Source organism: Pteropus medius, unplaced genomic scaffold (genome assembly GCF_902729225.1).
Source record: "Pteropus medius unplaced genomic scaffold, Ma_sr-lr_union100, whole genome shotgun sequence".
NCBI lineage: Eukaryota > Metazoa > Chordata > Mammalia > Chiroptera > Pteropodidae > Pteropus > Pteropus medius.
The window spans coordinates 183,875-199,303 of record NW_024349800.1 but is presented as its reverse complement, the minus strand read 5'-3'; the positions used below and the strand labels follow the sequence as shown (position 1 = coordinate 199,303).

The window sequence follows — 15,429 nt, the reverse complement described above, 5'->3', positions numbered from 1 at the left end:
AGAAAATGGCCCTGGTGTGAGTTCTGGACCTGAGCTGGTAGCCCTAGCATCAAGGCTAACATAAGGTGCCCAGGACCATAAGCCTGGGAGGGCAGAGAAGAGAGGGCTTGCCAGAGCTCAGCCTTAGGCCTTTTATTGACCCTATGGGCTTTCAAAGCTCTACTCAAAATCCCCAAAACAGAAACTCTGCTTGTAGATGCGGAAGTGAAGTCATTTCTTTGGATGGCGTTCAGTAACTTCAGGGTGAGAAAAAAAAACAGACCCATGCTGGCTGACTATGGCCCTGGCCAGGCTTTGAAAAATCATTTTGGTCCACATGTACCCCCTCCCCTCCCCTATAGCAGTTCTGCCCTGCCTGCCACTCCTCCTTTGGGCCCCAGAAAGCTGGCATGCCTGGTGTTCAGGGGGGAGCTGGCATCCCTGAGATGGGTGGCCTTATGGAGCTGGGCACACTCTTAGTTTCCAGAGAGGTGAACAGGCCACCAACTGGCAAGCAAGGGGACCAGGACCCACACTTGGACCTGTGAGGCTTCGAGCCCTTCCTTCTCAGCCCCCACAGTGGCTCCGAGCAACCCTCTCCCCTGACTCCAGCATCTGTTTGGTTTTATTTCAGTAATGTGTGTGTCTGTCTATTCTCCTTCATAGACTTTTTGCTTTTTGAGTGCAGGGACCTTGTCTCTCTCGTCTGCCAGTTTTGGTGTGATGCCTAGCATGGAGCAGGTAGGACCTAGATGAACAGGGTGGGGTACTTTGCCTCCCTGAGCAGTGTAACTTGCTCCTGATGACTTGAGAGCTCTCTTGGTCCCACATTAGGTGCCTGCTCTGCCCAGCCCCCTGAGAGAAGCCATTCTTTTTCTTGGATTCCAACCGACCTGACTCCAGCTCCAGGAGTATGTTTCTCACTCAGGACTGAGGCATGGGGAGCAGTCCTCAGGACTTTAGGAAGCTCATGTGTCATGCTGGGGAGTCCCAGTCCCTCTTGCCTGCCTGCGGCCCTTCCCCATCTTTAAACTCCCAAGTCTAGAGGCTTTTGCGTATGTGTTAGGTGTCTTCTCTGGGCCTTAGTTTCCCCATCTATATTGTGAGAGGACTTGGGGACCCCATAAACTGGCAACACGTTCTAGGAATGCAGTTGAGGATCTTGTAGCCCCAGTTGTCCTTGGATTTAGTATGTGCTGAGCGCTTGCATCATCTCATCAAGTAATGACAATCCTCTGAGTAGGGCCAGGTTTAAAACCCAGGCGTCTGTCCTTGAAGCCTACTCAGCTTGGCAATGGAAATGAAGCAAGGCTGGAAGCCTATGGCTGATGCTCAGTGCCCAGAACCTTGTTCATATCTTTAATAAGTCTTTTAATCTGCACATGCCTCAGCTTTCTTGTCTCTGGAAGGGCTGCCTTCACCTCTTCCAACTTCTCCAAGTTTTGTTAAACTGCAAGCCACAAGATGTGGGAGGGCCAAGGCTTCTGTGGCCAAAGAAGTTTTGGAAACTACCACCTTTTAAAGATTCTAAGAAGTCCTTCAGGAAACTTATTTGCTTTAAGTTTAACATGGTATTTCTCCGTCTTATTTGACCTTGGATCCCAGATTTTCCAGCACCTCATCAGCATGCCCCAATGGTTGTTTTAATCAGCTTGGGGATGTGCCTTCCCAGATCATGCTGCTCTGGGACTGGGAAATGGGAATGACCGTTGCTGGTCGGTGTTGTGCTGCGCCAGCACAAGGAGATGTCTTCACTTTCCTCTTCCTTCCTTCTCCAGGTGGAGATGCTAGAAAGGAAGTATGGGGGACGCCTGGTGACCCGCCATGCGGCCCGCACCATCCAGACAGCCTTCCGCCAGTACCAGATGAACAAAAACTTTGAGCGCTTGCGCAGCTCCATGTCAGAAAACCGCATGTCACGCCGGATTGTGCTGTCCAACATGAGGATGCAGTTCTCCTTTGAGGGGCCCGAAAAGATGCATAGCTCCTACTTTGAGGGAAAGCAGGTCTCGGTGACTGATGATGGCTCTCAGTTGGGGGCCCTGGTGCCATCTGAGTGCAGTGACCTCGGTGAATTGCCTGCCCTCAAGTCTTCAGCCCCATCCAGCGACTTCACGGATGCCATCACAGAGCTGGAGGACGCCTTCTCCCGGCAGGTGAAATCACTGGCTGAGTCTATCGACGATGCCCTCAATTGCCGCAGCCTGCATGCTGAGGAGGCGCCAACCTCTGACACAGGGCGAGCCCGGGACATTGAGCCCCAGGCGGCTCTGCATGCCGTGGACCACCACAAATTGGACGAAATGACAGCCTCGTACAGTGATGTCACCCTGTACATCGATGAAGAGGAACTGTCGCCACCACTGCCCCTCTCACAGATGGGGCACCGGCCATCCAGCACCGAGTTAGACCTACGGCAGCGGGCTGGAGGTGCCACCCAGGACTACTGGGCCTTGGCTCACAAGGATGACAAGGGGGACACGGACACGAGCTGTCAGAGCACACCATCACTTGAGCGGCAGGAACATCGGCTACGGGTGGAGCACCTCCCACTGCTCACCATCGAACCACCCAGTGACAGCTCTGTGGACCTCAGTGACCGCTCAGACCGCAGCTCACTCAAGAGGCAGAGTGCCTACGAGCGCAACCTCAGCGGGCAGCAGGGCAGCCCCAAGCATGGTCCCCACAGTGGCCCTCCCAAGGGCCTCACTCGGGAGGAGCCAGAGTTGCGGCCTCGGCCCCCTAGGCCCCTTGACAGCCACCTGGCCATCAATGGCTCAGCCAACAGGCAGAGCAAGTCTGAGTCAGACTACTCAGATGGGGACAATGACAGCATCAACAGCACATCCAACTCTAATGACACCATCAATTGTAGCTCTGAGTCGTCATCCCGCGACAGCCTGCGGGAACAGACGCTCAGCAAGCAGACCTACCACAAGGAGACTCGCAACAGCTGGGACTCACCTGCCTTCAGCAACGATATCATCCGTAAAAGGCACTATCGCATTGGCCTCAACCTCTTCAACAAGTGAGTGCCTTCCAGCCCTGTAGGGAGGAGTAGGGTGGAGCAGTGACACCCAAGGGACCTCTTTCGGGGCCTTCTTATGCTCCAGTGCCTTTGTGAGCACTTGTGAGTGTGGCCCTACAGCAGTGCCTAGCTTAGCTAGTGCTATTTGTAGGGGAGATTGGAGCCTGGTGAGCAGTGTTGGGTGAGCAGACAGTAACAGGCTGAGCAGAGGCAGAGTGAGGGGGCTTTTCTGTGCTAAAGCAACACAAGTTTGGGTCCCTTTTGGTATCTAGAACAGTAACCAGCACACAGTAGGTGCTCAGGAAACTTTATGTAAAGGCTGCTGCAGTGTGTAATGCCATGCCTGGCTATGAACGTCAGACTCCAGGGTTTTAAATTCTTTTTCTCTGGGTGATGAGAGGTGAAAAGATCTTTGTGCAAGGGCGTGATGCAGTCTGTCTGAACAAGAGCTCCAGGGGCAGGTGCAGGCTGGACTTGGAGGCGCATGTTGGGGGAAGGAGGAAACATAAACCTGGGCTAGCAGAAGTCTCAGCCAGCCTTGACACCCTTTGGGAGGTGTATGAACTGGGTCCTGTTGAGTGGCCGATAACATGCTAATGGGTTCTTAAAAAAGGTGCTATGAGAGCAGTCCTGAGAGCAGATCTAAGGAGAGAGACACATACATAGCACTGCCAAAAATAACAAACATGGGAAAGGGGGCTAGGCACCCCATAGAGGGGATGTTGGCATGCCCTGGTTATTAAACCTCAGATTTTATATCATTTCCCTCTATGGGCCTTTAAGATTTGGGGTCACTGGATGCCATATGGTGCTAGCTCCTCCAGGGTTGAGGATGTGACCTACACTTCCCTGCTTCCTCATTTCCTAGGTCGGGGAAGTCTTATGGGCACTTTTGAGCCATCCCTGGTGCAAATGGAAGTAGTATCCAGGAGATACAAAGAGACTTGTTCCAGAGGGTGGGAATAGGGGCATTTAGGGGCTGTGGGTCATTGGTCCTCTCTCAACTAAGAACTAAGAGCCTTGAACTGCCAGGGGTGCTCTCTCCTGAGACTCCCATCTGCCCATAGCCTGCTGCATGTAAGAGTCCGCCCTGCCACTATGCGAACTTTGCCTAGAGTAGCACACTGGACAGGGAAGGTCATGTCCTGCTGAGCCCATTCTGAGCTCTGTCCCAGAAGTTTACCCTACCTGCTCCTGGGTACAGCTAGCTCCTGGATCAACTTAGACCCAGGCCCGTGCCCTCCTGGGGGAGGCTGAGATAACCTGGGAGCTTCCCCAGCACCCACGCTTACCTGGTCCCTGACAGAGGCTGTGTCCTGATAGCAGAGGCTTATCTTGATATAGGAATTCCAGCTGAGTGGACAGGTGGAGCCAGAAAAAACAGTCTCCCTCAACCAACCAGCATTAGTCTCTGTAGAGTCTTTCTAAGCTGTATTTAGTTTTTAATTACATGAATATGTTCTCCAGAGAAAATGAAGCCATTGGTTAAGAAAACATCCCCTTTGACTTTCATCATGTTGGAGTCTCTTCTCCCAGATTCTTTTCTCTGTGCATATGTATGTGCTCTTAGGACCTGTCAACAGCCTGGCCCAGAGCTGTTACTTCCTTCTGTATACCCTTGCGTATTCTTCTGTATAGCTTCATGCCTCAGAGGTCTTGTCTGTACAATGGAACTGAGACTAATAGCACCCACCACACAGGATGCGAGAGGGAAATAAGCAGATGTACAAAGAACTCAGAGTAGCTCCTGGTACAGAATAAGCCCTGCCCAAGTATTAGCTGCTGTTACTGTGGTCTTGCTCACATCATTTGGGTCTGGAGTAATGGGGATTACCTTACTGTGATATCAATGTGGTTTGCTGTTGGAGATCTTCCATGTCAGTGCTGTGGACCACCTCATTCCTGCTTGCTGCTATGTAGGAGTCCGTGTGTGGTTATCCATATTTATCTGGTTAGTTGCTTTCACTTTTTCATGATACAATGGTGAGTGTGGATTTCATCTTTATGCACACTCCCAAGGGAGTCTCTAAGGAAGGTAGCTAGAGGTGAAATTGTCAGGGCTTGGTAGGCATGTTTTTAATTGAAATGGGAACTGCCAATTTACTCTTTAAAGGGGGGCGCTACCCATTTCCTCTCTCTGCAGCTGGATCTGAGTTCCTGTTTCCTTCACATGCTTGTCAAGACTCAGTGTTATCAGTCCCCCACTTCCCAATCAAAGGGTAGAAATCTCTTGGATGTTTTAATTTGCATTTCCATGCTTCAAGATAGAGCATCTATATGTGTATCTTTTGGCCATTTGGATTTTCTCTTCTATAAAATGTCCATTCTTTTTGCACATTTTTCTAGTAAGTTATTTGTTATTTTGATTTGCTAGCAGTTCTTTATATACTGTGGATACTAATTCTTTATAAATATTTTCTTCCTGGCACATTTTTTTTTTTTTTTTTCTTTTGAGATATAATTCACATACAATTCACCCTATAAAGGATACAATTCAGTGGTTTTTAATTATACATCTTTTAACTTTGTTTATGCTTTCTCCTCCAACAGAAGGTTTAAATTTTTTTGTTTTTTTTTTTTTTTTTTTGCATTTTTAACAGATATAATTGACATGTAACATTATCTCAGTTTCAGGTGTACAATGTAATAATTCAATATTTGTATATATTGGGAAATGATTACCACAGTAAGTCTAGTTAACATCCATTACCACACATAGTTCCAATTTTTTTTTTCTTGTGAGAACTTTTAATATCTGCTCTCATTGGCTTTCAAAATACAATACAGTATACTGTACTCACCATGCTGTGTAAGAAATTTTTAATTTTAATTAGTCAAATCATCAGTGTTTTTTTATTAATTTATTTTTTATGTTGTATTTTAAAAGATCTGCTCCAAGTCATAAATGTAATTTTAATTTTCTTCAATGCCTTTATAGTTTTGTTTTATACTCTTCAGGAGTATAACCTGGGATTTGTTCTGGAGCCTGGTACAAGGTGAGGGGGCAAGCTTTTATTATTCTATACGAATTAGCCAGGTGTCTCCAAACAGTTTATTGAATAGTCTATCCTTTTTCTACTGACTTGAAATTTCATCTCATTCCTACTTGAACATGAGTTTTTGCTTTTATTCATTCAGCAAATATTATTGAACACCTCCTACATTCCGGGCACTTTTTTAGGGACCTGCGACGTATCAATGAGCAGACTAGAGATACTTATGAAGCTCCACACTAATGGTTAAAGAATTCCTCTGTCAACATCAGACTTTTAGTTTTATATGTTTTCTTATTAGGCAAAACCCCTCTTTTGTTCTTTTTAAAAATTGTCTTGGCTCTTCTTGGTACATATTCTTCCCCATGAATTTTAGAATCGGCTCGTTACGACTCATAAAAAATCCTGATGGACTTTTCACTGGAGTTCCCTTTAGCTCAGTCTACCTTGATCCTTTACAACGTTGAGGTCCAACCACAGGTGGTTATTTAAATTGAAATTAAAGCTAATTAAAATTAAGCCAGTTCCTCAGGCGCACTAGCTACAGTGCAGATGCCCACTTGTAGTTATTGGCTCCCATACCTCGCTCCGTAGTTCTAGCTCTGTGGCTGCAGAGCACATTAGATAGTGATAATCAGTAGTGCTGCCCAGGGTATAGGGCAAAGTTGTATGGGCAGCCCCCCTCCCCTGTGGCAACAGCCCTTGGATTCTTTGAGAAACACATCCTCCGCTCATCAAGGAAAGCATGTTACAGAGGATGGCCTTCTTCCCAGTGCAGCCTGCACTGCCTCTGAGCCTTGGTTTACCACCTCAGGGGTCCTTGGGAGGATTGAAGGAGAAACTACTTTTCCAAAACCACTTTATTTAAACAAGCAAATGCCTTTCTTACACAGATTTAGAGCTTTTTGGTTCATAAAGCCTTTTCACAGACATATGCCCACTGGCAGTCTTCACTAGAGGCCCAGGGCTCTCTGAAGAGGCAAAACTGGAGCTGAGAGTTTGAGGCCTTCTAGGGCTGGGCTGCTGATGTGGCTGGTTGTGTCCCCTGGAGCTGCTGGCTGAGGATGACCAAGGGCAGGGGATTCTAAGCACTAAGGACACTAAGCACCCCTACCACTCAAGGCTGAGGTCCCTCTCCAGAAGTTCCCTCCTCACACCTCCTACCTTTCTACTACCTACCTCTACTCCTTGTGGATCTCTTGCCCCATCTCCCTCCCCAGCTCTCCACCCTTGCCCATACCCTTAACTGCCTCCCCTACCCACCTAGCCTTCCAGACCACCCTTAGTTCCCACCTGATCCTAGCTGTGAGTTTTCCCAAAATAAACCCCTTCTTGAGAGGGATATGGAGAGTCAGAATGAGATATTCAAAGTGGGTGAAACTGTGAGGGAGAAAAAGCAAAACAAAGGAAACCTTTGTTGCCAGGTAGAGCTTGTTCCTGACCTGCTAGAGGAGGTCACCTCTCCCACCTCTGGAAGAGTGTCCTTATTCCCAGAGTTGCCCTGTGATAAAATAGGAGCCCTCATAAGTTCGCCTTTTCTCTAAGGAGCATGTAAGCAGGGCCTCAGCAACCACTTGGTGTGATAGTGTGCTGGAACTCCAGCTTGGGCTAGAGCCTGCATTGGGAGGCAGGCCTCTCCTCTATTCATACCTAGCTCCTGGGGCCCTCCAGCTGCCAAGTGTCACCCTGCCTGCTTTTCCTTTCTGCGTGCCTGTTGCCTGCTGGAGCTGCTATAGGATGGAGGCAGAGAACACTGTTGTGGGTCTGGAGGGTGCTCTGAGATTTCACCCTTCCAACATCCACGGGAGTCAGTTGTGCATTGCCTGTGAGAAGAGCAAGCAGGGCTTGACCAGCCTCTTTTGGTAAACAGCAGAGTTGGGGTTGGGTTCCTGATCTGCTAACTCCAACTTCGTGCTCCTTGAATATAACATGTTTATTGTGATTAATGAAAATTACAATGATGATAGCCTGTATATGTATATGTAAGGCACTGTGTCGAACATTTCATGTGTGTCATCTCCTTGAATCTTCACAGTAATCTTGTGAAGCTTGGCTTTAGGGAGCCAGGGCTCAGAGAGGTCCAGGCCCAGCTTGAGGCCACAGAACCAGAAATGCTGGCCCCAGGGTTCTGATGGGTCCTGAAGCTTTTTGTCATTGCTGGTAATGTTTACAGTTTAAACAACCAGCTTTCTTAGGAATATTTTGAGCTACTATGGAGATTGGGGTCTCATTCACTTCAACATGAGCTACTCCTCCAGCTGGTAGCCCTTACAGCCCTCAGAGATCCAAGGGTCCTCAGAGATCCCAGGGTCCGTAACCCTCTCCCACTTGACACTAGTCAAGTCCCTCAGGGCAGAAGGCAGTGTCAAGGCAGGTCCTGCACAGTGTATCAGCCATACTAGAGGGTCATCCTTCTACCTTCCCTCTGGGATAAGTGCAAGAAGGACCCCAGCAGCTAGGTTCAGCTTGCATTCTCAGTATCAGAAAGAACTTTGTAAAAATCAGAACTGGATAAAATAGCCTGAGGAGAATGTGAGCTTGCTAGTCCTGGAAGTGTATGAGCAGATGGAAGGTGGCTGCTGCTTTGTAGGACATTGGAAGAATTTGAGCCTGGGTTGCCAAAATGAGAGGCACTTCCAGGCATGCAGGGTTGTCCCTCTGAACTTGGCGAGTCCATCCCACTCCTGCGGCCAGCCTGAGAGCAGTCACCAGGGTAGCTTGGCCTCTTGACCTCAGAGGATCCTTAGGCACTGTAGGTATGCAGACCCTTGTGTTGGTCTGTGTTATTCAGAGCCTTCTCTGTTAGAGTAACAGGAACACAATCAAACTGGTTTAAGCAAAGAGTCCTTATGGTTCATGCATCTGAAAAGCTGTTGGGCATCTCTTAGCCATTTTCCCCAGAGTCGGCCCCGTTCCCCGCTGATCTCCCCACCAGTGCAGGAGGGCCAACCTCAGGGTAACCCTATCAGGCAAAAAGACCCTCTTCCCTTATTGGCACTGCTGGCTATTCTCTGAACTACTCACTGTGGTCGGCAGGATACAAGGCTCTGTCTGGCCAGGCTGGAAGTGAGGTCAGCCTGCTGGGTCAGGGGATGGAGCTCGAGGTGGGGTGGGAAATCAGATGCCTGGCAGGAAGGTGCTGGGCAGCTGTCTACTTCCACTTTTCAGCTGCTCAAGCAACTAAAATAAGCCCGTTTGTGACTCCCCAGGCTCTTGCTAGGAAAAGAGCAGACAGAGCACTCAGCATTTGGTTACAGCAAATTGGTGATCCTTAAGTACCGTGTACAGCCTCATGAGAACCCCAGAAGTTCAGCATCGCCACTGACTGCTCATAGCCCAGGGAGGGGAAATGCTTTGAGGAAAGCCACTGCTGTGGTCTGCATGTGTTCGCCTGTCACAGCTGAGTCTGAATCATTAGCTGACATGGAAATGCCTGCCTAGGCTGTTGGCAGATAAGGAGGGTGGGGCTGCAGACTCTCACTAGGCCTGTCCTGCCAAAACCTTGTGAGGAGACAGCAGGGCCCAGGATGCAGAGCGAGTCAGGTATAGATGGCAAAACTGTCACACTTGGCACATTTTGATGCCGGGCCCTTAGAGGGTGAAAGAAAGAAAATCTAGAAAAAGAATAATTGGTGGTAATCCACAGAGAAATCGGGGAGAGCCGGATCAAAAGAGTTGGACAGAGTGGATTTCCAGTAGCAGCGATGGGATGAGGAGGGTAGAGTGAATTTTAGGCACCTCTTAGTGCAAAGGAGTTGGTTAAAAATCCAGGCACTCTTGCTGGAGCTGAGTTACTTGACCTTTCTATGCCCTCATTTTTGTTATCTGTCAAATAAGGCTTTTGCATTGGCTTCTCTTTCTTGCAGGGTTCCTTTTCCTGGCTCCCAGTTCAATGCCACCTTCCCAAGAAGGCCTTTCCTGATCGTCCCTCCTTGCCTCTTCTCACTAAAGTCCAGGCCTTTTCTAGGTCACTGTGGCAGGACCTTGATTTAGTTTTGCCTATCACCGGCCCTTTGCTTTTCACTTTATAACCAATATTTTCTGAAGCTCAAGGGCATTAACATATCATCTTCACAGTAACTCTGTTGTGTGCACTGTTGCTGTCCCCATTATACATGTGGTAAGGTAAGGCACAGAGAGGTTAAGTAACTTGCCCTAGGTCACTCAGCTAGTTAGTGGAGCTGAGATTTGCACCCAGGCTTCTGGCTCTTAAAGCAATGCCCTTGACCCCTGTGCTGTGAGTACCTCTGTATCGTGGGAGTTTATCTCCGTCCCTTATCACATTCCAACTAGGATGCATGTTTTCAAGGATGGGGACTTTATTTGGACATAAATGTGCTAAAACAGTACCTGGCCCCAAGTAGGCGCTCAATAACTGTGGAGTGAATGAAGAAGTAAATCAAAGGACTGAGAAGTCCAGAACTCATCCTGCAGGGGTTGGGAGATCTTGGAAGGTTTTAAAACAGTCCTGGTGACACAGTGTAAGGCAGCCATTCTCTGAGTTGCTTCTGTCCCCACGCCTGGATACAGAGCACATTTTGTTTGGGCATGCTCTGTGTAGGCCAGGCCCTTGCTAGACACTGAGAGTCTAGAGTCAGATGAGCCCTCTTTGCTTCTTAAAGCCCAGAGTCCCAGATGGAAGTTTACAGAGGCCTGTGGTACCTTCATAGGAAGAGAAAGAAAAGCCACAGTTGGGGAGGGTACTGGAGCCCCACCACCTGTGTCTGTGCCCTGGGATGGATCATGACACCCAACGACTCAGTTTCCCCAGCTGGGACTAACCCTTCTCTGCCAGTGTGTGCTCTGTCATACTAACACAGCACAAGTTAATTTCTCTGTCAAGGCAGTGTCTATTAGGTTGGCTAGGGCTCTGCTCATCAAGTCTCTTAGGGCCAAGACGGGCAGAGATATCCTTTGAGTATTAGTTTCCGGGTTCTCAGTGGCAAGAGAGGGTGCTGTAGGAGATGATGACGCTCCCACAGGAAGTGCCAAGCACCTCTTTTGCTCACAGGACATTGGCCAAAGCACATTATGTGGCCCCCTCATTGCCATAAGGGGAGGCAGGTGGGGGTGGGGGCAGTGGGTGGGCAGCACTAACAACTTACCCCCCTGAGTCTGTCCCTTCACCCAGCAGGTCATTGTGTGTGACACCTAGCAGGACATGTGCGTATGTGTTTCTTCAGTCAATATGGAAGCTTTGTGAAGGAGCAGATAGATAGATCTAGGACCACACTGCCTGGCAGGACCCCCAAGGGCATATTGGAGATGGGAAGGGCCTCACTATACTGGTGAGACTGGCCAAGGGCCAGCAAATTCTCAATTGGCAAGGGATTCATACCAGCAGATGTACAGTATACTGGCTGTGTGCAGTCAGAGAGGTCACTCCAAGTCTAGTCACTTCCCTGTGTAAAGCCATTCAGAGGCTCTCTTTGCCAGCCATATCTATCCCAGTTCTGGAGCTCCCCAGCCTGGCCTGGCCTCCCCACCCAGCTCCTCACTTATACCTCCTGCCACCATACCTCTCTTCAGTTGCTCACCAAGCTCCTGGACACTGGTCAAGGCCCAGATTCTTTTCCTGCATTATTGCTGTGAAACCTGCCAGGTAGAATCAGCCCCTTGGGTTCACACATGGATCCACCAGCAAATATTGTCATCTCTACCCTCAAATTATATCCAAAACCAGCTTTGTCTCCCAGCCGTGCCTGGATGCCTATGGGAGTCTCCTAGCTTGGGTCTAGCTTTGCTCCCCACAGAGCAGCCAGAGGGAACATCATGGACACCAGGTCCCATTACTCCCCTATTCAGAACACACCAGGACTCTTCATCTCATTCAGAAGAAAACCAGACTCCCCCTGTGGCCTGCACAGTACTTTGTAGTCTGGCCCACCCATCTACTGCCCTCCTCTCCCCTATCCCCCAGCACTCCTACTCTCAGCCACCTTGGAGCAGCCTCCTGGTCCTGAATCCTGCAGAATCCATTCCCACCCCAAGGCCTTTGCATTCACTGTTGCTTCTACACAGAAAGTTCCTTAATCACTTTGGTCACTGAAAGTCACCTGCAGGAGCCCTTTTCTAAAGCCTCTGCTTCACCTGCAGGAGCCCTTCTCCACATTCTCTGGCCATTACTCAGTCCCTTTGCCCTTCAGACTGTAGATTGTAGCCTGCCATTGTGCTAGGCATTCGTGGCTGGCCCTGCTCCCTGCTGTTGTCCCGAGTGGTGTCTGGCACAGAGGAGACACTTAATCTAGGAAGAATCTGCATTCTTAGGGTCCCTTGCTTAGCCTCTTCTTCCTGCAGTGTGTTCCACTCTGTCATTGTGCTTTGAGCTTCTCAAGGATGGAAGAGCCTGTATCCTGAAAGTCCATGATGCTGCAAAACATTGTGTGTAAACACATTGTGTGTAAAAACATTGTGATGCTGCAAAACATTGTGTGTAGGGGTCAGAGAAGGGAGAGCAGCCACCTGGGAAAGCAGGAGGAAGCAGGAGCTGGCTACATCTGGGCCTAGACACCATATCAGGGCTTCAAGGGGCCAGGCAGGCCAGGGGTGAATGAATGACACAGGGCACCTGAGTAAGGGAGTCTCAGACCAGTGCTCCAGTCATTGCCACATAGGAACACAAGCCCAGGGGTGACCTCTCACCTAGAAGTTGAGGGAGGGAGGCAGGCATGGGCTGGGGTCCTGTGAGGGCCAGTGTGGAGCTGGTCGGTGAGGAAACATAACTTACTCTGGCCACAGCATCAGTGGCTGAGTGGCTGGAGAGGCCTGGAATGTGGGGTGGTTCTTGGTTAGTGACCCCAGAATCATGGGGGAGAATGGGGTATGTGCGGGGCCCTGGCAGGGGTTGGAGGAACGGGGCTACTCTGTTACTACTTCAGTGCCAAGAACCAACTCTTCAGCAGCTGCTCCCTGCCCAACTCCTGAGAACAAGATCAGACTGTGGTCCCAAGATAAAAATAGCAAAGTCACCTTGCTGCAAGAGGTTCACTTTTGCTTGCATTTAGAAATCTAGTATCTGCTGGACACTGCTGTTAGCAAGACATGCATGGTTGATGGGGCAGGTTGACTCTGGCCTGTACCTCCATGCTCCCAGGGGACAGCAGAACATTGACCTTTGCCAGCTGGGACAAGGGGCAAGTCCGGCCTATAGTTGGTGGGTGATTTGGCTGACCCCACGCCAACTCGGGAGCATAGAGCTGTGTGGGCAGGGGCTGGTTCTGTATGGGGCCAATGTTTGGGGCAGTGCAGGGCAGTAGGGGAGGGTCCCTACTCCAACAACCATGGCCATGCTCCTGTGGCTGTCCCAGTCTTGCCTGTTCTTGGTACAGGGTCTGGGCAGTTGCACTCCGAGCAACGTGGGATCCCCCACGTTGCAGGCTCGGAGTGCAACAGGAAAGGGTTCCTGGAGTCTCTCAGGTCTGGCTGGGGCACCTTGAGTACCTGTGGAATTGGAGAGCAAGCCTGGAGGGGCCGGGGCTGCCAGGGCTGAGCCTGTTTTTTGTCCCACCCCGCAGGAAGCCTGAGAAGGGTGTCCAATACCTCATCGAGCGTGGCTTTGTGCCTGACACGCCAGTGGGGGTGGCCCACTTCCTGCTTCAGCGCAAGGGCCTGAGCCGGCAGATGATTGGCGAGTTCCTGGGCAACCGGCAAAAGCAATTCAACCGGGACGTGCTAGAGTGAGTTCTGGGGCTGGGAGTTGGACGTATCTCTGTGACAGACTCCATGACCTGTCAGATTCATCCTACCTGCTGAGACATGCACTGAATCCTCCCTTACCTCTTTCTATATCCTAGATGCCCCCAGACCATTTTACACATCATACCTTGCAATACATACACGTGAGCATCCACCCTTGGGTGCCCTCACTACATGTACCCTTAGCACCTCCACCCTTTTCCAGTCAGGCTGAGTCACCCAGCACTGGGGCGGGGGGCGGGGCAGGGTGGAGGGGTGGAATCGGAGGTCAGGACCCTGGTATATACCCTCAGAGGGAGTAGGGGGAGCTGGCCCAGAGAGACCCTAGCACCTCCAAGGTGGGCAGTCCCATACCCAGAGCTCTGTCCCTGCCTCTCTCTCTTGTTTCTCCTGGATGGGAGATCTGGGCGTGTGAGAGTCTAACCCCCACCTCCTGACCCCATACCCCACCAACCCATTTTGCTGGGGACTCTAGCACTCAGCTACTCAGAATCCTGCAGAAAAACAAGTTTCCAGCTCCCTAGGAGCTGCTGGCAGTTTTGAGAAGTCCTGCCCAGCATGTACGCTGAATCTCTCCATTCCTCCTTGAGACTATCCTGAGTAAAAAAGCAGCTGCATTTGATGCTTGTCTTTATAAAGCATTTACTATGTTCATGCCCTGTGTCCTCATCTCATCTTCTGGGGTGGGTATCAGGGATGGATGACTCCCTTTCACAGATGAGGAACCAAAGCCAATAGAATGGGATAGCTTGGTAAAGGTATCCTGCTCACTCTGCCTAGGGGAATATCTCTAGGCCTGTTGAGGATTTTTTTGACCCAGGCAGATATTAGCTGATATGGCTGACCCTGGGCAGGTAGTCCAGGAACAGAAATCAAAGCAGGGTAAAGAGTTAATCATCAGTAACAACGGCAGTGCCTTTCATCTCTCTAGCCCCTGGGATCAGGCCATCTCTGCAATGAAGAAGGGCCTGGCCACATGTGCACCTGCTGCCTCTAATGCTTCCCTGGGGAAGGTGGGTGGGTGCTGTGGCCTCTTTGTACCACAGGTGAGAAAACCCAGGGTCAGAGGGGGAGGGACTAGCCTGGGTGCCACCCTTCTCAATGAGCATATGCATGTACATACTCATTCAGTCATATACACAACACACACGCAGACACGCACAGAAGATGCAGTGAGCTAGGGCCTTTGTTGGTAGCTGATATGTGGCTAGCAATGTTGCCAACACCTAGCAGAATTACATCTGTGTCCTTCTTTGGCCAGGCTTGCTCACCTGGGCTGCTTTCTTCCTGCTCAGAGTTTCAGTTCTGGCCTCATTGGGAAAAGTCTGCTGTGTTGTTAGTATGGCTAATGCCCCTCTCCCCACTTTTAAACCAGTGTGAGGAAATGGTTCAGGGGAAAGCAGATCAGTTCCTTCATGAATCAGGCCCAAGACCATCTCGGTCTAGTCCCCCCACCCCTATAGCCATTACTGTGCTTCCCTCTGTGCCCCTTTCCACAGTGGCTTCTGGTCCATTGGAGATCCGTGCATGTTCTCCTTAGATCAGAAAATAGCAGCCTCCAGAAGTAGTGAAACTCCCCTTGGCCCTACTCTCCACACCAGCATCTTAATCTGATGCTGGTCAGCAGATTGTCCCATGTGGCCCCTCCCTTTCCTCACAAAGGTTGTTGCCTCAAGAGTCCCTGAGTGCTCAGAGAAGGTTGGGGTCACCATAGCTTATTCCAGGCCCATCGTC

The 15,429-nt window shown here is 50.0% G+C and overlaps 1 protein-coding gene across 11 annotated transcripts in view; it reads left to right on the top strand.

Annotated features, from left to right (window-relative positions):
- IQSEC1 (IQ motif and Sec7 domain ArfGEF 1) overlaps positions 1-15,429 on the top strand; it is a 385,819-nt gene that overhangs the window by 345,575 nt on the left and 24,815 nt on the right. For 10 of the 11 annotated variants that reach the window (XM_039886571.1, XM_039886580.1, XM_039886570.1 and 7 more), the window contains 2 exons: positions 1,758-3,007; positions 13,515-13,676. In XM_039886571.1, the coding sequence (XP_039742505.1) occupies positions 1,758-3,007; positions 13,515-13,676 (1,412 nt within the window). The remainder of the gene's footprint in view (positions 1-1,757; positions 3,008-13,514; positions 13,677-15,429) is intronic. The other variant, XM_039886575.1, reaches the window with a different exon arrangement.